This window comes from Pygocentrus nattereri, chromosome 14, assembly GCF_015220715.1.
Source record: "Pygocentrus nattereri isolate fPygNat1 chromosome 14, fPygNat1.pri, whole genome shotgun sequence".
Classification (NCBI taxonomy): Eukaryota; Metazoa; Chordata; class Actinopteri; order Characiformes; family Serrasalmidae; genus Pygocentrus; species Pygocentrus nattereri.
Window position 1 is genome coordinate 35,645,495 of NC_051224.1, and position 24,351 is coordinate 35,669,845.

General features: G+C 42.0%; 2 protein-coding genes across 3 annotated transcripts in view; one reads left to right on the forward strand and one right to left on the reverse strand.

Moving 5' to 3' along the window:
• Window positions 1-3,674, reverse strand: part of prkar1b (protein kinase, cAMP-dependent, regulatory, type I, beta) — a 117,302-nt gene extending 113,628 nt beyond the window's left edge. The window contains exons 1-2 of one of the 2 annotated variants that reach the window (XM_017706228.2): window positions 3,557-3,674; window positions 2,673-2,869 (exon numbers count right to left, since the gene is read on the reverse strand). In XM_017706228.2, coding sequence (XP_017561717.1) covers window positions 2,673-2,852 — 180 coding nt within the window. In that variant the 5' untranslated portion in view covers window positions 2,853-2,869; window positions 3,557-3,674. The remainder of the gene's footprint in view (window positions 1-2,672; window positions 2,870-3,556) is intronic. The other variant, XM_037544983.1, reaches the window with a different exon arrangement.
• Window positions 3,675-6,227: 2,553 nt separating this feature from the next.
• LOC108432422 (dynein assembly factor 5, axonemal) overlaps window positions 6,228-24,351 on the forward strand; it is a 57,712-nt gene continuing 39,588 nt past the window's right edge. Inside the window, exons 1-4 of the mRNA XM_017706226.2 lie at window positions 6,228-6,811; window positions 9,458-9,642; window positions 14,357-14,481; window positions 15,949-16,067. Of these exons, the coding sequence (XP_017561715.1) occupies window positions 6,274-6,811; window positions 9,458-9,642; window positions 14,357-14,481; window positions 15,949-16,067 (967 nt within the window). The 5' untranslated portion in view covers window positions 6,228-6,273. The remainder of the gene's footprint in view (window positions 6,812-9,457; window positions 9,643-14,356; window positions 14,482-15,948; window positions 16,068-24,351) is intronic.

Sequence of the window (24,351 nt, forward strand, 5' to 3'; positions counted from 1 at the left end):
AAGAGCTATGCACACCACAGGACAGGTTTGGCTGTCATGCTAATACCAGTTACCCGGGTTTGCGCCCTCTGATATCCTCTAAATGGCAGTCATTTAAGAATTAGTTCGCTGGAACCAAGCCTGTGCTGTGGTGTGTAGCGTATCTGGCTTGCTAACTTTGCTAAGCCATTGATAGTCAATGTCACTGCAGTGCTGAGTATAACCCACAGTCTGTAACTGAAGAACTACAAGGTGCACTTATGTAGTAAGCGAAGCAGATAAAATGGACACTGAGTGTAGAAACAAGGAAAATCACTACATGATGATTGGATTGGCAGCTTTTTCTGACATCATCTTATTTTATTCATTTCATTATTCATGAGGGGCAGTCGTGGGCTGGAGGTTAGGGAACCGGCCCTCTGACCAGAAGGTTGCAGGTTCAATCCCCAGTGCCGACGTTATGTGACTGAGGTGTCCTTGAGCAAGACACCTAACCCCTAACTGCTCCCTGGGTGCCGTGGATAGGGCTGCCCACCGCTCTGGGCAAGAGTGCTCACTGCCCCCTAGTGTGTGTGTATTCACTAGTGTGTATGTGGTGTTTCACTTCACGGATGGGTTCAATGCAGAGGTGAAATTTCCCCGTTGTTCGACTAATAAGGGTCCCTCAATCTTGATTTATCCGCACCAATTGTTTGATTTTTCTCCCTGTTCCTTCCTAAGGCCTGAACACTCTGATGTAAAAGCATAACATAAAAATGAAAAATATTCAGGATGATTTTTTTCTGCCTCATATATATCAAAAATAAACACTCACCAGATGCGATGCAAAGAGTTTCGGAATTTTACCCAATTTTACCCTCAAAAAAGAGGGGCAGAAACTCAATGAGAAGTTCCTTTGCTTCCCATTAAATGGACAAACTGTGGAAGAAGCGAAAGGAGGACACGGAGTTTCACCTCCACGTTCAGGAGCTTAAACTTAAAAAGTCCAGTGGCTGGTTGCACCAGCTGTGCATAAGTTCAAACTCAGGCTAGCTGTAACGTGTTTACTAAGTTCAGGTTTAAGCACTACTTCTACTAAGAGCATCAAGAACTTCTTCCCACTTGAAGGTACATTTCCTTCTTATTTGCTGAATTCGTGTGCCCTGTGCAAAAGTTACAGCACATTATGTTTTACCTCTTTTCCAATATGTTAAAGAGAGACTGTACACTACAATTTGCAGGGGAAAAAAATGCTACATTTAGGTTGACCTGTCATTTTTATGAGGATGTGCCAAATTTTTTTCCTTGGAGACTCAACAAAACATTTAGTCTAGGTGCGTTCAAACTTTTGCATATGACTGTGTGTGTGATATGTGCATATTTGGATTAAATTGAATGCGTTCTTCAGAAAAGCACTTTCAGGGGTTTGGTTTTTCATAAGCAGCGATCAAACAAATCTTTAATTCTCAATCCTGCTTGAATTGCTTGGGTGATTTTTGCCATTACGTGTCTCCAGGTTATGACTTGTAACTATTTCCTTTGACATTTTGTCCAAAAAAAATGCCTCTCTGAAACATCACCTGCATCACTACACCAGCCCTGCACACCCATCAGAGACACCACAGCATCATCTACTACCGACTTCACGGAAAACTTCCTTAAATCCCACTCAAAGCAAAGTGACGGTAGACGCAGTCAGCTCTGGACATGATCTACCCAACATTACAAGCACAGTTACATTAAAGCAACCCAGCCAAATGATGTTCAGGTGAGGAAAAGGGCAGCACCATTTGCGTACTTAAAGGGGAACTCCACCATTCTTTCTAAATTTCTGCAGAATTAAACGTTTAAGATGTAAACAAAGTCATTCGGAGTAGTAGATGTGAGACGCTACATTCTAGAGAAACGTACCGAGTCAGAATTGTTCACAGTGGTGGTGATAGGAACCAGACGTCTGAAGAGTTTAATGCGTCTAAAAGCTCCCTCACAGAAGATGATTACATGAAATGGCTATGAATACGCTGTCTGATGTGTGAGACATTGTTTTACAGTAGTTTTGTGATCTAATTTTGGCCTAACGTATTTAAATCGGTTTATTTTGATCCATTCATGGTGTTTTGGGGGGGTATAGTGCCCCAAAGAACTCCTTTTTTAGATTTAACATTATTTTACCATCATAAACATTGCATTTCAAGACGCAGAAGACAAGTTCTAGGTTCATCGGTGGTTTTGGATGGTAAATAAAACTATATTTGTGTAATAGGCATGGCGACGCCTGGTTCCTATCACCACTACTGTAAACAAATCGGAGTCTGTACGTTTCTCTACAATGAACCAATTCACATCGAACCACTCTGAATAACTTTGTTTACATCGCAACCACTGAATTACTTAGACATTTTGAAAAATCTGTGGACTTCCCCTTCAAGCGCAGGGATGCAATGCTGTAAAATTACACTTGCATAATACGGCACGGCCTCTTAGACCATCCTTATGATCTCCTAGTCATCATCACCACACCTGACGCACCACCCTGTTATGTCACGTTGAATGTAACTCAACAAGAGACGTAATAATAATTACATACATACAAAAATTCATGCTCCCAAGGAAAAACAAGACACATAATCTGAGTGATAACACAGTCGCGTACCATAAACGATTTCCTATCAAAGCCAGGAGGTGAGAAAATGAGCAGAGCTTCAGGAACGCACCTTCTCCAGCTTCTCGAAGTGCTCCCGCAGGAACTTCATAGGACGCTCGGGCTTGGCGATGCACAGACTCACAATGCACTCTTTCAGGATCTGCTGGATGTTGTGTTTCTGCACGAAAACCTCGCAGCCCTTCAGACTCTCATCTTCTTCCAGATTGGAGGAGGTGGAGGAGGTGGCCATCTTATCTCCTATCTCTGCTGCAGGGTTGGGGGTGGTGGTGGTGGGGGGGTGGGGGGGGTGGGGGGGTTGGGGGGTGAAGAGGGGTAAGGAGGAAAAAACATTTCAGCCTCAGGTTGTTTGCACCATATCTGCTCTTTCTGAACACAGTCAGGTGGGCGACATCTACAGATGCCTGATCTCAAGGGGGTTCCTGTGTGTACATTTCCATGGGAACTTCTGTGGAGGCTGCCAGTGATGCTAATAAAGGGTTGTAGGGTAACTGAAAGCATTTAGTGGGTGACATTCAGTCTAACAGCTGCTAGCCTGGCCTCTGGGATGCTCCAGAGCCTTTGTTTAAGATCTACGGATCTTCACTCCGTTATAATGAAGAGCAGCCTTGCGTCCTTATTTTGGCTGTGTGTAGGGCATCATCTCACTTCCGCCATTGATTCACATGAAACATCCTGAGCACTGGCGATTTAAGCCTCGGCACTGACCACGGAACACTCTACGTCAACGACACTGACAGAAGAACCGAGCTGCCCATCAGGCACATCTACAGAAATCACCTGTTTACTGGCTGTGGTCGTTAGCTAGCCGTCTGCGCTCACCTTCCTACTGATATCACACCACGCAGGCTACGTAAACACTGATTCTCAGACATCACGAGTCAGCCTTTATCGCCATTACTGACAGGCAGCCAGCGCTAAGCTCGCCTTTCTTACCGTTGTTCACAGGAGAGACGCTATGGAGCTTTAGGTTGCTGCAGATGATGGTGGACGGTGGATGTTGGAGGCTGCTGCTGGTGTTTAGCGACGTCCGACTCGTCCTTTTGAACCGGTTCTTTCCACTCAACCGATTCCGTTGAATCATTTTGTTTTTAGCATTTACGCAGCGACCAAGTATTGTAAATAACTCAGAACTATAAAACAACTACCGAGCCCTAAGGGTGACGTAGTGATTATTAATAAGGTGTGGCCACGAGTTACTACGGTATATATATATATATATATATATATATATATATATATATATATATATATACCGTAAATAAAATATATAAAAATAATATATGTATTGAGGCTACAAATTACTATAATGAGGCCACAAGTTACTATTTTTAGATCACAGTATTCTATGTTGGGGCCACAAGTTGCTATATTGAGGCAACAAGTCACTAAATTGATGTAGGAAACGACTATAATGGTGCAAATGATTATGAGGTCACGAGTTACTTTAATAAAGCTACAGATTTCTATATTGAGGGAAAAAATTACTATAAGGCCACAAATAACTATATTGAGATCACAAATTATTATGAGCCGACAAATTACTATATTGAGGCCACAAATGTACATATTGAGGCAAGATATTACTAAAATGAGGCCAGGAGTTACTACATTGAAGCCACAAATTAATGTATTAAGGCTATAATTTCTATATAGTCATGTGTGGCCTCAACATTTGTTTGTGGACATGCCATATGAAAAAATTGTCACATTACAGTTCTTTGTGTAAGTGGTAGCTCAACTAATGCTTGTGTAATGTGGCCCTATTGCTGAGCAGAACTAGCAGCCATCAGACAGAAGCTCGGTGCGTGTGAATTAGATGAGAATATTGAGAATCGTTGATTTAATCGCTGCGAAGCTTTAGACTCCTTGAAACGGACGGCTCGACAGAGTCGACTCCGCAGAACTGATTCGAACTCTCCACCGCTGCCGCTGATTCCCCTCGCCCCGCGCTGCGTCGATTCCAGTGACGTCAATAGGTCTCTGCGCTCGACCCCAGGGCTGCTTTCGAAACAAACATCAGGGACGACCACGTTTGGAACAAATATTGATCAGACGATATACAAAAAAACCCTGCTTAATAATCTGGGTTAACAGATTCGTGTTTATAAGCGTGGATCTGGCTTTGTGGGGGTGATGTCAGGTGTATGTTTACTTTGTGTAATTGCGGGTCAGTCTGCGTCAGCCGGCACTTTTACGCACGCGTTCACATGCCTGGACTGGACTAGAGCTCTGCTCTCTGTCACAGCCCTACGTGACCTGGACTGTAAAGTGGCGCAGAGATGCGAGCACTGTCCTGAGGATTAAAGGGGGGCTCCACCAATGTTTCAAAATTTCTGAACAAAGCTTCAGTGCTCGAGATGTAAACAGCCACTCAGGATGGTTCATTCTGTTTACCATGCAGAACCACCAGTGACCGTCCTCTGAGTTTTATATGTAATGTTCATGATGGTGAAATAATGGTGGGACTGTTGTTAAAATAGTCATCTCATCTTCTTAGCCGCTTATCCTTCTGGGTCACGGGGGGGGGGGGTAGTGCTGGAGCCTATCCCAGCAGTCATCTGGTGGAAGGCAGGGTACTACCCTAGACAGATCACGTTATAAAACATGGATTCAAATCCATTTAAAACTCTCATAAAGCAATGCGTCAGACATCAGGCAGTGTATTCGTAACTACTTCATGTAATAGTTTTCTGGGAGGGAGCTTTTGGATGTATTAAACTCTTCAGACGCCTGGTTCCTATCACCACCACTGTGAACAACGCTGGCTCGGTAGGTTACTCTAAAACACATTTCACATCAAACCACTCTGAATGACCTCAGCCATTTAATAGAATATTACATAGAATTTTGGAAAATCGGTGGAGTTCCCCTTTCATGGGAGACGCCGTGAGCCCCAGTACAGTCTATTAATCAGATGATTAATCTGAAATTCATGCTGTGATGTATGCACACCATCGGAGCACATGACAGACTGAAACTTGAGCCTGGAAAGCAGTGATAGGACTTATATATATATATATATATATATATATATATATATATATATATATATATATATATATATAAATTTATAAGGACAATCTACTTAGAATGAATCTATAACTCGAAATCACATACTATATGATAGTATTTAAAGGGCAATTCCACTCATTTTTCCACGTACTTCAGTCGTTGGGATGTAAATAAAGTCAATCAGAGCAGTATGACGCGAAACTGTCCATTGCAGAGAAACACAGACTCAGATTTATTTATAATGGTGTCAGTAGGAACCAGGGGTCACGGTGTCTACAACGCCAATATAGCCATTTAATCCAAAATGCCCAATAACAACAATGAACCTGCATGTCTTCTGGGGTTTTGCATGTAATGATCATTTAAACCTTTTTAAAGACGTATGGCGCCTTATCTGTGAAGAGATCGAATTAGATTCTCTAAAACGGAGCATTTCACATCAAACCACTTTAAATGACTTTGTTTCCATCTAAGCCATTGAATTACACAGGCATTTTGAGCCAATTTGACATATCCTCCTCCAGTAGCTCAGCATAGCGTAATAGTATGAAAGTAACCGGCTTGGCCGGAAAGCGATTTGTTTGTCGTGATGCTGATCGTTGCCATAGGAACCAGGGACTCTCCAGCACGTGTTTACAATGATGGCGACCGAAGAGGAGCGACCAGCTGCTGCTGATGTCCTGAGATGTTTGGCTCGTCACCTGAACTGTTTAAACGAAGACAACAAGAGCACCAGAAAGCGAGCTTTAGAGTCGATCAGAAGGGAAACCCTCGCCAATAAAGGGCTGTCGAGCTCCGAGCTGCAGGAGGTGTTTGCAGGTCTGCTGAAGCCTCTGCTGAAGTGCCTGTCAGACCCCGCGGAGAGATGCAGAGAAACTGCCGTCCAGATGATCGGAGACTTTATGAGATCTGTTCCAAAACCAGAGGATTCTTTGCCTTATCTAATTCCCTGCTTGGCTCAGCGGCTGGGCGGGAAAGAGGTGTTAGAACCAGCAGAAGAACTGCGGCTCTCCATGGTGGAGCTGCTGTCTCTCACTGTGGAGCTCTGCGGGAGGAACCTCGCTCCATACCTGGACGACATGGTCAGAATCCTTCAGAGAACTATAACCGACCCATTCCCGGACGTTAAAAAGGAAAGCTGTAAATGTACGACGAGTTTCGCCCGCTGTGTGCCAGGTGCGTAGCGTTAGCTATGTTTGCTAGTTAGCTTGCTAATGCTAAAGTTAGCTTCCTGTTGCAGAATTCCCCGTCCCACCTTAAATCGTGCAGAAGTTACGGGTAACAAACTGAAAGGTATCAGACTAGTAAAACTGCTAATATGGCAGTTTATGAATGTAGTTACACGAAAACGTCTCATTTTTCGACGTTTTCGATTTAGTTGCTAAACAAGTTATGCTAGCCAGTTAGCTGTTAGGTAGCATATTCTATGGAAGCTGGACCTTTGTTGTGGTGTGCGGTGTTGGTTGCCATGGTAGCTACCAACCGTTAAGTCTTCAGTAATTTGATTTGTTCTGGGTTTTTGTGACAACATTTCGACGTAGTATCTTAAAATAATGACTTATGTCAAAATAATGATTTACTTTCTGGGAATAATGACTTATTACATCTAAATGATAAGTTACTCTCTCGAAATAATGACTCACTGAGTCAAAATGACGACTTATTATGTCAAAATAATGACTTAGCCTCTCGACATAAAGACTTGCCTTTTCGAAATAATGACTTAGTTAGCTACTGTGTCGAAACACTGAGCTAGTATCTCGAAATTCTACTTAATATATCAAAATAATGACTAACAGTGGCAAGTTGATAGCATTATTATTACAGAATTAATTACAATTTTCTCAAATTTTACTTAGTGTCTCAAAGTAGGAACGCAGGCAAAAGGTTATACAGGTAAAATGTGGTCAAAATGATATAAACAATGAGAAAAAAAAACATCAAATTGCCACATAATGTGTCCATATTTTAGTGCTTTAGTTTGTGCTTTAGCACTTCAGCTCAGGAAGGACATGCTAATGAGCTTATTAGTTTGCTCAAGAGCCTCACGAAGCAGGACTTCTTGTGTAGCCGGCTCACTTTAAGCTTAGTTTGATCTGACGCTGAATTTTCTTCAGTCACCCTTATGCTGTTTGACTAACTTGTTTCAGAGCAGGTGAAACGTTTGTGGTTTAGGATCACGAACTGCTTGCGGACCAGACAGGGTGGATCGTTCGTGACCAATCAGGGACAGGCTTTTTTCAGGAAGGTGGACCCCTCCGCTACTTTATTGGGGCACCTGTTTTCTTTGTGACATTGGGGGCATCGTTCACATGAAAAACCTGTGTACACCTGGTCACTTCATGTGACTGGTGTATGGATTGTATACTGATATTGGTCATAAGCATTTACAGTTTGTAGTCAGATGTCTGCAGTTAGTCGGACTGAAATCTGATTGCTACGAGGGACGGGATATGCAGATCTGCTCATTATGTGGCAACTATTTACCAATTGTTTATCCATTTAAGCCTTTTTTGTGTACTATGCTATAGATGGCTGCTGCTTTGAAATTTGTCTGTTCATATTGCTGTTACGCATCTCGTTCTGTCCGGTCCCCAACCGAGTGTATTACCGTTCTCACGGACACGGGTCACGCGCCCAGTGACGTACTGCGTGAGGAGTTTCTGTTGTACAGGGAGGGGGTTATGGCTGTCACATGTGTCTTGGACCCCGTTTACACCTAGTTACTTCATGTGTCTTGAGTATCAGGATGATATCCGGATAAGGCCAAGCTCCATAAAAATGCAAGACATTTCATTGTCACTGTTTAAATATTCATAACAGCCTATTAGCCTCTTAGATAACCTGCTGCGTTCATGTCTCTGAATTGTATGCTGAAATATTGATGTGTGCCATTACCTAACAGCTATGGCTACCTAATAGAACAAACTATAACGTTATATTTCACACGTCTTGCAGTTTTTTCAAATCAGCTTCAACATGGACATGAAATTAGAGTGGACACATTGCTTACAGATTGCTAACAGGCTAATCTGAAATCTTCATGAACAGCCTTCCCATTCAAATCTTCCCTGAAAGATATGTAGAAAGGAAAAATACGTTATATATGCTTGTTACAGACTTCAAATAGCATTTTAGATGTATCTGCAATTACATGCTTATGTGCACCACCGTTAGCAGCATCACTGGAAACTGGCATGCCAGCTGTGTCATCAAGCGAATTAATTGCATTAATCTTTTGCTATAATGAAATGTGTGACAATGAAATTGAATTTTCCTGGTCCACCTTAAATCATGCAGCTGTTATGGGTAACAGAAAGCTGTCTGACTAGTAAACCTGCTAATGTGGCAGTTTATGAATGTAGTTATACCAAAACCGCTAATTTTTCAAGATTAATTCCAATTTAGTTGCAAAATAAGTTATGCTAGTTAGCTGTTAGGTAGCATATTCTATGGAAGTTGTGGTGTGCGATGTTGGTTGCTATGGTAGCTACCAAGTGTTAAGTCTTCAGTAATTTGCTTTGTCCCGGATTTGTTCTGGGTTTCTGGCAACACTGTGACAAAATTTCAATGTAGTGTCTTAAAATAATGACTTATTACGTCAAAATGATAACATACTCTCTCAAAATAACGACTTATTATGTCCCAGCCAGTGCCTGAATATGTATTTACTGTGTACTGATTCACTACATATAGAACTACTATTTAGATCATTTTTTTAACAAGCAAATATTTTGGTAATTATTGAGTCATGTTAGTCTCCATTGTTCTCTTTGATGAGCAACTTGGTTCTGAGAGCCCTTTGTGTTTGTGTTTGTTTAGATCATTTCCACATGCAGGCGGAGAGTCTGGTGAAGCCCCTGATGCAGACGCTGTCTCACCAGCACTCCCGTGTGCGAGTGGCTGCCACAGAGGCGACCGGCGCTGTTATTCAATTCGGCACAGGGAAGAATGTGGACGATGTGCTGTCTCACCTGGCACAGAGACTCTTCGACGACTCTCCCCAGGTTAGGCCACCTTTAGTCTCTCATGCACAACCATTTCTGTAGAGCGTCCCAGTTTCAGCCCCAACCACACCTGATCAATGTCACCAGCTAATAACGAAATCCTTTATATACTGGGGCAGGTGGCAAACAGTATACTTATTCTTTCTATAATCTTTGTTAGTGATGCATCTATGCCAAATTTTTCACAAAGAGTACAAGTCTAGCTGATTTGGTTTTTTGCTGTCTAGCTATGCTTTTTTTGGTCTGTTCCTTTCCTTGACTGTGTTATGTAGCTTTTTGTGCATGTAAAAATTCTGCAAAGTTACAAAGCTTCCAGCTCTTTACCTTTTTTACGAGATGACACAATCTCGTTATCTATCCATCCATCCATCCATCCATCCATCCATTATCTTCCGCTTGTCCGGGGTTCGGGTCGCGGGGGCAGCATCCTGAGCAATGAAGCCCAGACCTCCCTTTCCCCAGCCACTTCCACCAGCTCTCCAAGGGGGATTCCGAGGCGCTCCCAGGCCAGCTGGGCGATATAGTCGCGCCAGCGTGTCCTGGGTCTTCCCCGGGGTCTCCTCCCAGGTGGACTCGCCTGTGACACCTCCCGAGGGAGGCGTCCAGGAGGCATCCTAACCAGATGCCTGAACCACCTCAGCTGGCTCCTCTCGACGTGAAGAAGCAGCGACTCTACTCCGAGTCCCTCCCGGATGACTGAACTTCTCACCCTATCTCTAAGGGAGAGTCCAGACACCCTGCGGAGGAAACTCATTTCGGCCGCTTGTATTCGCGATCTTATTCTTTCGGTCATTACCCAAAGCTCATGACCATAGGTGAGGGTGGGAACGTAGATCGACCGGTAAATCGAGAGCCTTGCCTTATGGCTCAGCTCTTTCTTTACCACAACAGACCGGTAAAGAGCCCGCATCACTGCTGACCCAGCACCAATCCGCCTGTCAATCTCCCGCTCCCTTGTACCATCACTCGTGAACAAGACCCCGAGATACTTAAACTCCTCCACTTGAGGCAAGAGCCTATCCCCGACCCAGAGAGGGCTCTCCACCCTTTTCCGCCTGAGAACCATGGTCTCGGATTTAGAGGTACTGATTCTCATCCCAGCCGCTTCACACTCGGCTGCAAACCGATCCAGCGAAAGCTGATGTTCGCGGCCTGATGTCCCCAATAGGACCACATCATCTGCAAACAGCAGTGATGTGACCCTGAGGTCACCAAACCGGACACCCTCCATCCCTTGACTGCGCCTAGAAATTCTATCCATAAAAATTATGAATAGAATCGGTGACAAAGGGCAGCCCTGACGGAGTCCAACTCTCACTGGGAACGAGTCTGACTTACTGCCGGCTATGCAAACCAAACTCCAGCTTTGTTTGTACAGGGCCTGAATGGCTCGTAGCAAAGAGCCATGTACCCCGTACTCCCGAAGCACCTCCCACAGAATACCCCGGGGAACACAGTCGAATGCCTTCTCCAGATCCACAAAGCACATGTGGACTGGTTGGGCAAACTCCCATGAACCCTCCAGAATCCTGGAGAGGGTGAAGAGTTGGTCCAGTGTTCCACGACCAGGGCGGAACCCGCACTGTTCCTCCTGGATCCGAGGTTCGACTATAAGCCGGACTCTCTTCTCCAGTACCCCTGCATAGACCTTGCCAGGGAGGCTGAGGAGTGTGATTCCCCTGTAGTTGGAACACACCCTCCGGTCCCCTTTTTTTAAAAAGAGGCACCACCACCCCAGTCTGCCAATCCAGTGGCACTGCCCCCGATGTCCACGCAATGTTGAAAAGGCGTGTCAGCCAAGACAGCCCCACAACATCCAGAGCCTTGAGGAACTCAGGGCGGATCTCATCCACCCCTGGAGTCTTGCCACCAAGGAGCTTCTTAACTACCTTAGCGACTTCGGCCTCAGTAATGGACAAGCCTATTCCCATGTCCCCAGACTCAGCCTCCTCACTGGAGAACATGTCGGTGGGATTGAGAAGGTCCTCAAAGTATTCCTTCCACCGCCCAATGACGTCTTCAGTCGAAGTCAGCAGCACACCATCTCCACTATATACAGTGCTAGTGGCACACTACTTTCCCCTTCTGAGTCGCCTGACGGTTTGCCAGAATCTTTTCGGAGCCGACTTAAAGTCAGTTTCCAAGACCTCACCAAACTCCTCCCATACACGGGTTTTTGCCTTGGCAACGACTGAAGCCGCAGATCGCTTGGCCTGTCGATACCTGCCAGCTGCCTCTGGTGTCCCACAGGCCAACCATGCCCGGTAGGACTCCTTCTTCAGCTTGACGACATCTCTCACCTGGGGTGTCCACCACCGGGTTCGAGGATTACCGCCCCGACAGGCACCAACTACCTTACGGCCACAGCTACAGTCAGCCGCTTCAGCAATGGAGGAACGGAACATGGCCCATTCTGAGTCAATGTCCCCCACCTCCCCCGATATCTGGTCAAAGTTCTGACGGAGGTGTGAGTTGAAGATCAATCTGACAGGTTCTTCTGCTAGACGTTCCCAGCAAACCCTCACTATGCGTTTGGGCTTGCCTGGTCTGACCGGCATCTTCCCCCACCACCTGATCCAACTCGCCACCAGGTGGTGATCAGTTGACAGCTCAGCTCCTCTCTTTACCCGAGTGTCCAAAACACATGGCCGCAAGTCCGATGACACGACTACAAAGTCAATCATTGAACTGCGGCCTAGGGTGTCCTGGTGCCATGTGCACTTATGGACATCCTTGTGTTCAAACATGGTGTTCGTGATGGACAAACTGTGGTTTGCGCAGAAGTCCAAAAACTGAACACCACTCGGGTTCAGATCAGAGAGGCCATTCCTCCCAATCACACCCCTCCAGGTCTCACTGTCATTGCCCACGTGAGCGTTGAAGTCCCCCAGTAGGACAATCGAGTCTCCAGGAGGAGCACTTTCAAGCACCCTTCCCAAGGACTCTAAGAAGGCTGGGTACTCTGAACTGCTGTTCGGTGCATAAGCACAGACAACAGTCAGGACCCGTTCCCCAACCCGAAGGCGTAGGGAAGCTACCCTCTCGTCCACCGGAGAAAACCCCAACATACAGGCACCTGAGTCGAGGGGCTATGAGAAAGCCCACACCTGCCCGCCGCCTCTCACCATGGGCAACTCCAGAAAAGAATAAAGTCCAGCCCCTCTCAAGGAGATTGGACCCAGAGCCCAAGCTGTGTGTTGAGGTGAGCCCGACTATATCTAGCCGGTATCTCTCAACCTCGCGCACCAACTCAGGCTCCTTCCCTGCCAGTGAGGTAACGTTCCCAGTTCCAAAAGCCAGTTTCAGCAACTGAGGATCAGAATGCCAAGGCCCACGCCTTCGGACACTGCCCGATCCACAACGCACCAAACCCCTACTACTGCCCCTCCCATTGGTGGTGGGTCGATGGGAGGGGGGACTCATGTAACTCCTTCGGGCTGGGCCCGGCCGGGCACCATGAGTAAATGCCCGGCCACCAGACGCTCGCTGGCGAGCCCCTCCCCCAGGCCTGGCTCCAGGGTGGGGCCCCGGTAACCCTGTTCCGGGCAGGGTACACAAGTCCTGTTTTTGTGTCTTCATAGGGGTTATTATGGATCACACTTTGTCTGAACTGTCACCTAGGACCAGTTTGCCATGGGAGACCCTACCAGGAGCTTTTGCTCCAGACAACATAGCTCCTAAGATCATTCAAGCACGCAAACCCCTCCACCACGATAAGGTGGTGATCCAAGGAGATTATCGTTATACAATCCTTAATACCTACCTACTGGCAAGCTTGGCACACACTAACGCAATGCACAGCAACTACTGGAGGCAGGAGGTTTGTTCAGTTTTGTAGCTGTCTGGACAAGACTAGACTTTCAGGATCAGATTCTGACTCAAAGTGAAACGGCAGAACAGACGCCATTGGAAAAAGAGCCACAGCGGTATTTAGCTGATCAGGAGAGAAGGGTGTGTCTGCAGACTGCAAGACAGGGACAGAATGTGTAGGGGCGGAATCGATCTGGCAAATGACCAATAAGACCAAAGTAGACAAGCTGACCAGTCAAAGCACAGTGGGCTTATTGAGAGGGTGTGCTGAAAGATACAGGAGAGCTAACAGCGTTTCAGACAGAGGGTGAATAGAGATGTACAGTATGAGAAAAATAATGTTTTTGGAACGCTAAAGCATGTAAATGTATTATAGTTCTAGAACATTCTAGAACATTGACATAATAGGTCCCCTTTAAAGTAGTGCTTTATTTGGCTATGCTGCATTATTTACCTTGAATTGACCAGCGTCGCAGTTTTGTTCCATGCACTTCTGTACAGCTGTAAGTGAAGTACATTTCATAGTTTTGATCCTAATCTGTCTCTTTTAGTAAAGTCTCTGCAACATCAGGAGTCACATCCGACCATAATGCCTCAGAAGAGCTAAACTTTCACGTTTTATGTCTTCTCAGACTAAATGGTCCATTGTGTTGCTGATGAGTTTGACAAAGCGTACCATTTATGTGCTCACGTTTTACCAAAACGCTTTGTCCACACTGTTTGAAATGTAGCCTACAGACAGCTCATCACCAATTTCAAATAAAGCTGTTTCATTCAAAGTAACATGCTGCTCATCCGAGTACTGAGCAAACACACAGATCATTGTGTCTGTTAGTGTTTCTGTGTTTGCTGCTGTTGTGTGGAATGCTTTATTCAGTGTTTCTCACTGTTCTTCTCCCTTCAGGTAAGGAAAGCTGTGACAGTTGTGGTCGGTCACTGGCTCCTCCACCTGCGGGACAGATACTCCTACTTCCACAAGCTCATTCCACTGCTGCTCAGCAGCCTCAGCGATGACATCCCAGAGATAAAGTAACAACCTACACAGTCTATTATTATCATATTCACACTCTGAAATACGGTTGGGGTACTGGATCAGTACTGTAATATAGATATACACAGTCTTATTTTTCTTTGTAAAATGAGCCAAACAACTTATTTGAGGCTGGCATAAATACTAATAGTGTTAGTTTTAGCTTCAAAGCGGCCTTATTAGCGACAAGACAGAGGAGAACACCTTCAAGTACCAATAGGTTCTGTTAGTACCAATCTCAAGCAGGTATCTTTGGATCGATGTGCTGGGGAAACACAGTTCCAGTTTTCTGGTGCCAAAGGTTCCGAAAAACATCCAATGAGATTTAAATGTTTGCGGTGCGGAGCTGTTTTACAGTCGAATGTGAAGCAGGTTTTCCCACCATGTACTCTCACACGTCCAAGTAGTTGTCAGCTACTCGCGCGAGAGAGTGGTTTTCCTCATGTGAAGAGTTACTCGCGCGGAAGTAGCGCTTGCATGGAAACATCACCTGACACTTGACTGAGCTTTCTGCTTGCTATTAAGCTTCGGCTCGTGCAAGAGTTTAGTTCACTTTTGACAGCTGAGGGCGGGTCCCGACATATGATTGGCTGATTTCTGGAACTGTGTTGTGATTGGCCGGGAACAGGACTTTCACTCTAGAAGACAACATACAAAGCACACCAATACAATGTTGTTAGCTGAACTGCATTAGAAGGTTCTTTAAACCTGTAAAAGGTTGTACACACTCACTGATCTCTTTTCCAGACATTGATCATTGGTTCTTCTGTGGCCCAAAGAGCCCTTAGTGTCACCTTTGTTTTTGAGCATATATGCAGGGTGATTCAAAAGATTCATCCGATTTCAAAGCGCCATGTTTTTAGAACCGTGAGACGCCTAGGAACCAATCACATACCGATTGAAAGAGGGCGTCATAGTTCCTGACCATCAACGGAAGATGGCTCCCTTCGGTCTGCAAGGAGATGCAACCCCCGATCAGAAAGTGTTTTGCATGTTCCACTTCAATAAGAGTGAATCCGTCATAACTACAGCATTATTTTTCGTCAGCAGTGAATCTCCAACAGCTCAGAGCGTTCGTCGTTGGTTCCACAACACTAGGAGATCTCCGAAATCGCACCAAAAGAGCATGACACCCAACATGCTCAATTGAATATGGGATAAATTTGATGTCCGTACAGCTGGAGGACGTCATATTGAGCACTTTTACAATTACATAATACACTTAATGCTCAATTAAACCATTTTCAATCTTTTGTAAGACTCTTTTGAGTCTTTTTGAATCACCCTGTAGTAAAGGTTCTTAAACAATCTTGTCTTAAAATGGTCTTGAAACATTAAAGATTAAGGTTGATAATGGAACCTTCATTTTTAGAGTGAGTCTCAGACCGAAGTCTGACTGCACAGACACAGAATTCATTTTTTCACAGAATTTATCATTTCTGAAACATGCTATTGCTTTTCTTCAGGAATGTGGCTGTGGAGCTTTGGAGGCAGGTTGGTGCTCAGTGGGAGAAAGAAAATGAAGACGATCTGAAGGACAAAATGGATTTCCTCCTGTCGGCACCGCCTCGGTACCCGCCTGGGGGTGAGTTTAACAAATATTAGCTCTTAAGTGCTGCTCACAGGGAGCCTGCCATTGCTCAGGGCTTTGAAGCGATTTAAAGCTCAAGAAAAAAGTTTTCCTAATCATGTGGTAAACAAACTTCATATGTGTGTCATGTTCTTTCCACGGTTTTAGTATGTACAATTTTTAGCTGTGGTTATTTCTAAATGGAAGTTCATAGATTTGTCTTGTGAAGCTGGCTGTATCAAAATCAGCACATGTAGTATTAATTTTTTTTTCTCGTTGTTTTTGGCGCAGATATATGACTAAATTAATCATCCTTTAATGAGAGGCAATGGATTTTTGTGTTTTTGTTTTTTTATCCTGACACCAAACTGCACAAATGGCCAAGACTGAAGATATTAATGGGCCATTTGCAAATAAATAATCCAATTTTTTTCTTTTTTCTGTTTTAAGTAGGAAAGATGAATCAATTTAAAAGCGCAAATAATATCAAAAGTGTATTTTTTCTAAACACAAAACAAGCACAGTCAGTCTCTGCTGCTGTGATTGTGTAATATCTCATTTATCAGGATGTTACCATCTATCTGACTCATGATCATAACCGTGGGAACTTTATATATACAGCACCTCTTGGACATTTGTTATGCAGCTCCAAGTGATTTATAAGGAGAAAGACCATAAAAACCACTGTAAAAATGGAACTGAAAACAGAAAAAATGAAAGCAGTGAATGAGGAAGGAATCATGAAAAGGTAATACAAATTTAAAAATAAATAAAAAAAATTAAATAAAAAGATTCAATAAAATGAACAGTAGAAATGAATAACAAAGGTAATATTGTATTATTTTTGAGGCATTGTAATAGACTGTCCACGAAAAATAAAACATTGTTACAGTTTCACAGACACATTAGCAAAATTGCGCGAATTGATCATTTTCTCTTGAGTGTAAAAGTGGAAAAAATGTTCTACTTGCTCTAATAGCACTAGCATTATAGCTTCCAAGCTAGCAAACATTACAGCAGCAAACTCTGCAAAAAGATAATCCTGAAAATAGCGATGGGCGTATCAAACTACTACTCCAGTTTTCATTCAAGTGCACGTAGTTATCACACACTAGCACTTTATCCTCACCTGAAAAAGTACAAATTTTCTAATTAAATATATTTTTTAATTACTATAACTATAAACTATGTTTTCTAATTAAAGTCAGAGTTTAAATAAATACTGAATACTCACTGCTGAGCTTTCTGCGTTTCAGTAATGTGCTTTTATTTGTATGTTAGCTCTACATTTAGGGTATGATTATGCAGGCAATAGCATGGCTTCTTTTAATGAAGTGTATAGCGCCACCTACTCTTTGTCTATCAAGGTGGTTGGTTAGTGTAGTGGGTAACACCTCTGCCTTCTACGCTGTCAATTGGGGTTCAATCCCCACCTGGGCATACACCCTACACTATACCAATAAGAGTCCTTGGGCAAGACTCCTAACACCACCTTCGCCTACCTGTAAAATGATCAAACTGTAAGTCACTCTGGTTAAGAGCGTCAGCCAAATGCCGTAAATGTAAAATGTAAATGTCTTGTGCATGCGCATTTCAATAATAGGCATCCGTCACTCAGTCAGTGACTTCCTAAAAGACTGCGACTCTCATAGGCAGGCCTGCTGGGCAGCCTAGCTAGGAAACACATTTCAAACAGGCAAAGACAGTGTTATTGTGCACACGCATACATGGCCCTCCAGCACTTTCCGTACAGTCTGTAAAATTTCTACCCCAATGCGGTCCTCCCTCCCTCAAGATACATCATCAGAAGGGGTTTTTATTATCATCCACAGTGTGTCTTTAATTCTTAACCAGTTGAATTACATGCCCACATCCTAAGGTAAATTATTCAGTAACTGCATGAATCATGTAACGTGTTTTTTTTTTGTTTTTTTGTTTTTTTGTTTTTTTGTAAAAACTCCCCTCAAATTAACAGAAAATATGTCTTTGTATTTTTTTATAAAAATATTTTTTTAAAGACACACCATATGAGATCTAGTTGATAGCTCAGATTTGTTGGGTGGGGTCAACTTTCAGTAGAAAAAAATGTGAGTTCAGCTTCTTTAATTATAATTTTAATTTTAAAATTACCCATCTATTTGACTGAAAAGAAGACAGTCACAGCCTCATATGACGCCCTCCTTTTTGAGTGAAGATTATGAAATATGAAGTACAGAATATGATGAAGAGCGAACCACCAGTGGTTCCAAGGAGTTAAACAGGTTAAACTCTGTTATTTAGCACACCAACAATAAAATTGGGAGTTGAGATTTTTAAATTGTTGGGTTTTTTTTGTTCCATTGTTAATCTAGATTGTAAATGTGGTTTTAGCTAGGCTGCCATTATCACACAAAAAAGTCTTTCTTAGCCACAATGGAAAGACCACAAAATGCATAAAAGTGGGCTAGTGTAGACAAGATTAAAATTGGAGTATGAAAACAATGGACTTGTATGTAGAATCAGTGTATGAAAGAATCAAGCCAGTAAAGTAATTAATGCTTACTTACTCCTCAGGAATGAGATTTTCCTGCCCAAATCTCAGTCTCTATTTTTTTAACTTAAGTGAAACTGGGTCAACTGGAGTTTACCAGTCTGGCAAACCTTACTGTTTTTATTAATAATTATCATGAGCAGCTGCAAGATGATTTATTAATGATTGATGCAAGACTGAGGTACTGTTGGGCTGAAAGATTTCGGACACAGTGAACTTCTGCATTCCTCTCTTTGGCACATTACAGGCCACATATCTGCTGTACGCTGCACTGCTCAATAACTTTCACCTCATTTACCTCTATCTCCAGAGAAGATGTTGACAAATATTTTTGACAGTATTTTTGAAGTTGCGTTTCAGCTGACCTCATTGTGAAGGCAGTGCAGTGGCTTGGATTCTTATGAAGTAAATTATAGTGCCTGACCTTCCTCAGGGCAGGTTAAGTGCAAGTTCAGTTCAGATCAGTGATAGGAACATTCCCAACCATTCAGATGGAGCAGAGGATCAAATTCAGTCCTAGAGAGCCTGCGTACCGCAGAATTCAGTGTCGTGGAGTTTAAAATTGGGTGGTGATGTTGGAATTTTGAATGCAGTGTGTGCTGGTCGAACTGTGACATCAGAGCAGTTCTTCTGTTATATAAGTCTTCAGCTGTATGATTATATAGTCTGCCTTGAGCACTAATACATTCCCATATCATGACAGATCTTGGCTTTTCAACTTTACGCTGGTAACAATCGGGCCGGTCCTTTCCTTCTTTGGCCTGGAGAACACAAGGTTAATTATGTCCAGAAGCAAAGTTGAAAATCATCAGACGACGATGCATGTTTTCACAGATTCAGATGAGCTTGAGCCCAGTGAAGAATGCGGTGTTTCTGGATATGAATTCTTAAATTGGAAAAAAAGTATTACCAAGCCAATGTGTTGATATCAGTCACAGCAGGTTCTAGTTTTAAGTGCCGTCTCAGAGATTGAAGGTTACAGACGTTCAGTTGTGGTTCTCGGCCTTGCCGCTTTTGTTGATCTTATGCACTGCAGAAAGTGAATTACCCAAGTCCCTTGCAGTCACTTATTGAGGAACATTCTAACGTTATTGGATTATTCACTGATGCTTTTTTGGGCAAAGTGGCAAGCCTCAGTCCATCCTTAGATGGATTGGACTACGCCTTACCTGGATGCTGCTTTTATACACAAGCTTGATTGCATCACCTGTTTAGGATGGTTTTTAAATGTTTTGTAACATTCCTAGTCTTAAATTGCCCCAGTCCTAACTTTGTGGAAAATGCTACAGGCATCAGTTTCAGAATTAGCATTACATAAATTACAAATATTACATAAATACTTGAAACATTCAAAATTTAAATGTCCCCAGGAGTTTGGGCTTTTAAACCCACCTGTTTGCTAGAACTAGACACCTGGTGACAAATGTTCATTGATGCTTGGCCTGCTAAAACTTTAAGTGTCATGTTATATGTTATGTATATACATTACATAAAAATGTATGTATTGGTATAGTGCAGTGATTAATATCTCTGCCTTCTACACTGTAGACTGGGGTATAATCGCCCACTCCGGCAAGTTCCCTACACTATACCAATAAAAGTCCTTGGGCATGACTTCTCACACTACCTTGCCAGGGCAATTGCTGTAAATGTAAATATATAATGTATATAATATAGTATATTGGTTGAGCTGCAGCTGAAACACAGCTAGTGCGTTTGGTGATGTGACTGGTGTAGAATTGAGGTGTAGCGTGATGAATGTGATGAAATGTATTAAGAATTATATGAAGAAAAACTGCCAGTAACAGCAAAGAACGGCTCAAATTAGGGACAAATTTACAACAGCAGAGTGCTTTATCAAAATGTATTCTAAGTGGATCTCAAATCTATTCTAAATAAGTAGTTTTTTTATTGCAGTCGGTGCATCACTCTAAATGTTTCTATTTAATATTTTATGATTAAAATTGAATTATTACCAAATATATATATAATATATATATATATATATAAAATGTTTAAATTAAACTTCAAATATCAGCTACCAGCATGGTGACTAGGAGGCCTGCAGAAGTGATAAATGCAAAAAAATAAAATAAAAATGACAAATTATTTGATACATTTTGTTATTTTTTTTTATTTCTTCCAATACGTTCAGTAAATAAAATATAATTGTGTTTCTGTATACATGAAAATATAATATATAAAGCACAAAATGTTTGATAACTTTTTTCTTGCAGTACGTTTAGCAAATAAACTGAAATTGCACTTGTGTTAACTTATTTTCACTTAGAAAAAAATAAATAAAATAAAAAGCACAAAAGGCTAGATAGCTATTATTTCTTTTTTTAGATCAATGTAATTTCTTCCAATAGGTTCAGCAAATAAACTGTAATTGTGTTTGTGTATACATGAAAAAAACTATAATATAAAAAGCACAAAATGTTTGATAACTTTTTTCTTACAGTACGTTCAGCAAATAAACTGATATTGTGCTTGTGTTAACTTATTTTCACTTAGAAAAAAATAAATAAAATAAAAAGCACAAAAGGCTAGATAGCTATTATTTCTTTTTTTAGATCAATGTAATTTCTTCCAATAAGTTCAGCAAATAAACTGTAAATGTGCTTGTGTATACATGTGTTATTTTCACTTAAAAAATAAATAAATAAATAAAACAAAAAGTACAAAATGCTTGATAGCTTTTATTACTTTTTTTTTTTTTTTAGATCCATTTAATTTCTTCCAATAAGTTCAGCAAATAAACTGTAATTGTGCTTGTGTATACATGTGTTATTTTCACTTAGAAGAAAAAAAAACATGTAATTTGACCAGGGATGCCCGAACGTTTGAGTACGCATACTTTTGAATTGCTCCAGTGTCTCTCATCACTCTTAAAGCAGTAAGATTGATGGGTCAGCAGCGTTAAGCCTCCTGCCTTTGAACTCCGCAGCCCGGGGCACTGATGGGCCGGATAGTGAGTGAGTTAGTGCTCTGTGTTTTGGTCCATGTGTATGCATGAAAGCTGCAGTAGAGAGAGGATCAAGTAGCTCAAAACAAACCGCGTGTTAGCACTCATTGCTAATGTTTATCGCTGTAATGAAAGAGCTCTTGATCTGATCCTGTGCAAGTAAACACAGCAGTCCACTTAACTATCAGCTCAGTGCAGCATGTGTTCTGGTGCTGCTCTAGAGAAACGGGCACTGTTCTTCCAGCATTAGTGGAAACATTTCAGCTTATGCAGCTGTGTGGATGTCAGAATGAAATGAGTAGAATGGGTTACCAGGTGAAGGAAAGTGCATGATATGACATTTTTATTGTCATCACAGTGTTTCTCCAATAAACACATTTCATTTGAAATAAGAGGACACTCAGTTTTCAAGTTAAGGTCTGTGTGTCCAGTCAGAGATACATTGAAAGTCTATAGTCTATACTAATCCTAATTTTATCCCATCACAATATCCAACAGATTTATTTTACGTGGAATTCTGTTATCTGTACTGTGTAGCTGTGGAGTGTATAGGTGCAGTAATGCGCTGCTGGTCTAGACAGGTTTGGGTAATTACAGCAGTACGCTGACAGTAGGAGTTACAGTGATAATAGAGCAGACCCCGCAGGATACACACACGCGCACGCACACGCACGCACACACACACACACACACACACACACACACACACACACACACACACACACTCAGGATCTACAGCCTGTCAGAGTCAGCTTGGTCGTCCGGGTGGGGTTAGACACTAATGAAGGAGTGGGAACAGGCACAGACATATCTCACTTGTTTTTATGCAGAGTCAGGACTTCAGGATATGGGGTCATAAATACGGCATATATGTATTAAATATATGTAAGTCTGCATATATAATAGTATTGTCTGAAGTGTAGTTCCCGTAAGTTTGTTAAATGTTAAGGTAAGAACATAGGTGTGAAGAAATGTGTTTGTTTTCTATTTACTATTGGTCCTTTATAATAAAATTTGAACACAAGGCAAATAAGGCAAAAAAGTAAAAATTGACCCAAAAAATAAATAAATAAAAATTATATATATATATATATATATATATATATATATATATATATATATATATATATATATATATATAATATACACACACACACACACACACACACACACACACATATAGTTGCTGTCGGAAGAAAAACTTGTATCTCCATTTTTGGCATTTTTCAGTTTTAATAATTTGAAAGTATCTGTTACTCTTTACATTGTTTGTGAATTTTGTGATGAGTGGCCTAAATGAAATTACCCAAAATGACATGGGAAAAATTCTGGTTCCTTTGACTTACATTGAAAGTGAAGTATGTTTTTTCCTTCTCCTGTAAAGGTACTCTTTTGGAGATACAAGGTTATCTTCCGACAGCAGTGATATACACATATGCATATTATTCATCATTAACCATTTGAGTGCAACTTTACAGACGAAGGAAAAAATGTACTTTGCTTATAATGTAAGTCAATGGAACCAGACATTTTTCCACGTAATTCTGGAATTTTTGGTCATTCATCTTGAAATTTACACACAATATAGAGGACAGTAGGTGTTTGTCTTGTTCTGTTAGGATAGGCATGTTTTTCCTCTGGGATTCACTTTAGTCAGGACTTTTCTATATCGTATATGCACAAAAACTAACACACACACACACACACACACACACACACACACACACACTCACTCACTCACTCACAGAGTGCTGTAAATCTCTGTATGAAGAGGTCACTGTCGGACAGGTAGAATAAGCAGAAAAGTCCTGTTTTGTCCTGCCCTGTGCTGCTGTGCTGTGTCCTGTCGTGTGCTATATGTGTCTCTGTCTGATTTACAGCTGTCCTCTCTCACTCTCTCTCCTCTTTCATTCTCTCTTTCATTTTCTGACTCTTTGTTCTCCCTCCTCTTCTCTCCTTTGCTCACTTTCAATAAAATTAGACAGGAGTTCAAAAATGAGCTTTCAGAGGAAGGTTGAAGGTGTGTGTGTGTGTGTGTGTGTGTGTGTGTGTGTGTGTGTGTACTTGGTTCTGCTTTTGTTTTACCCCAGTGCTGTCATGCTGATAGGAATATATTTTGAAGCTCTAGTGAGGTTTAGGAGGTCCCAGTGAGGAAAAAATGCTTTTGCACCAAGCACAGGCCCAGATATGTCATAGTATACATCTTTACAGTTATATTTTGCCAACAACTCAAATTTCTCTAATTGTCTATTTACCACAAATGTAGCCAGTCATTGTGATTTGGTCAATTTAGCACCATATTCAGCAGCAGTTAGCACCATGCTAATCAGTGAAGTTTAAGCTGACATTGCAATCCAATCCAATCATGCCATTGCAGATTGACTGCATGTGAAGTAATCAGGGGTGAAAACTGGGTGAATTTAATCTTTCACTGAAATGTTGCTTTGATATAGAATAACTACCAGCAGGACAGGAGTGGTACTCAATTAAATTGCAATCCAAAGTGATGTTAATAAAAACAATACAATACGTTTAGTGAAATGTCTTCTCTGAACAATGTGAAAGTTTGAACTCACGTTTCTTCCTTTGAAGTTTGTGTAGTTTTAAGAACCAAAAAGAACCATAATTTATTTTTACCCTTTTCCAAACACTCATTTCTTAGAATTAGACAGGCTGTTTTTGTTAATGCGGCTGAAGAAATATGAGCTCTGTTCTGATCGGTTTATGAGTAGCCTGGCTTCTTCTATTTCCCCAATTATATCAAAAACACGACTGCAAAATGCCAGAGGACGCCTGCAAGC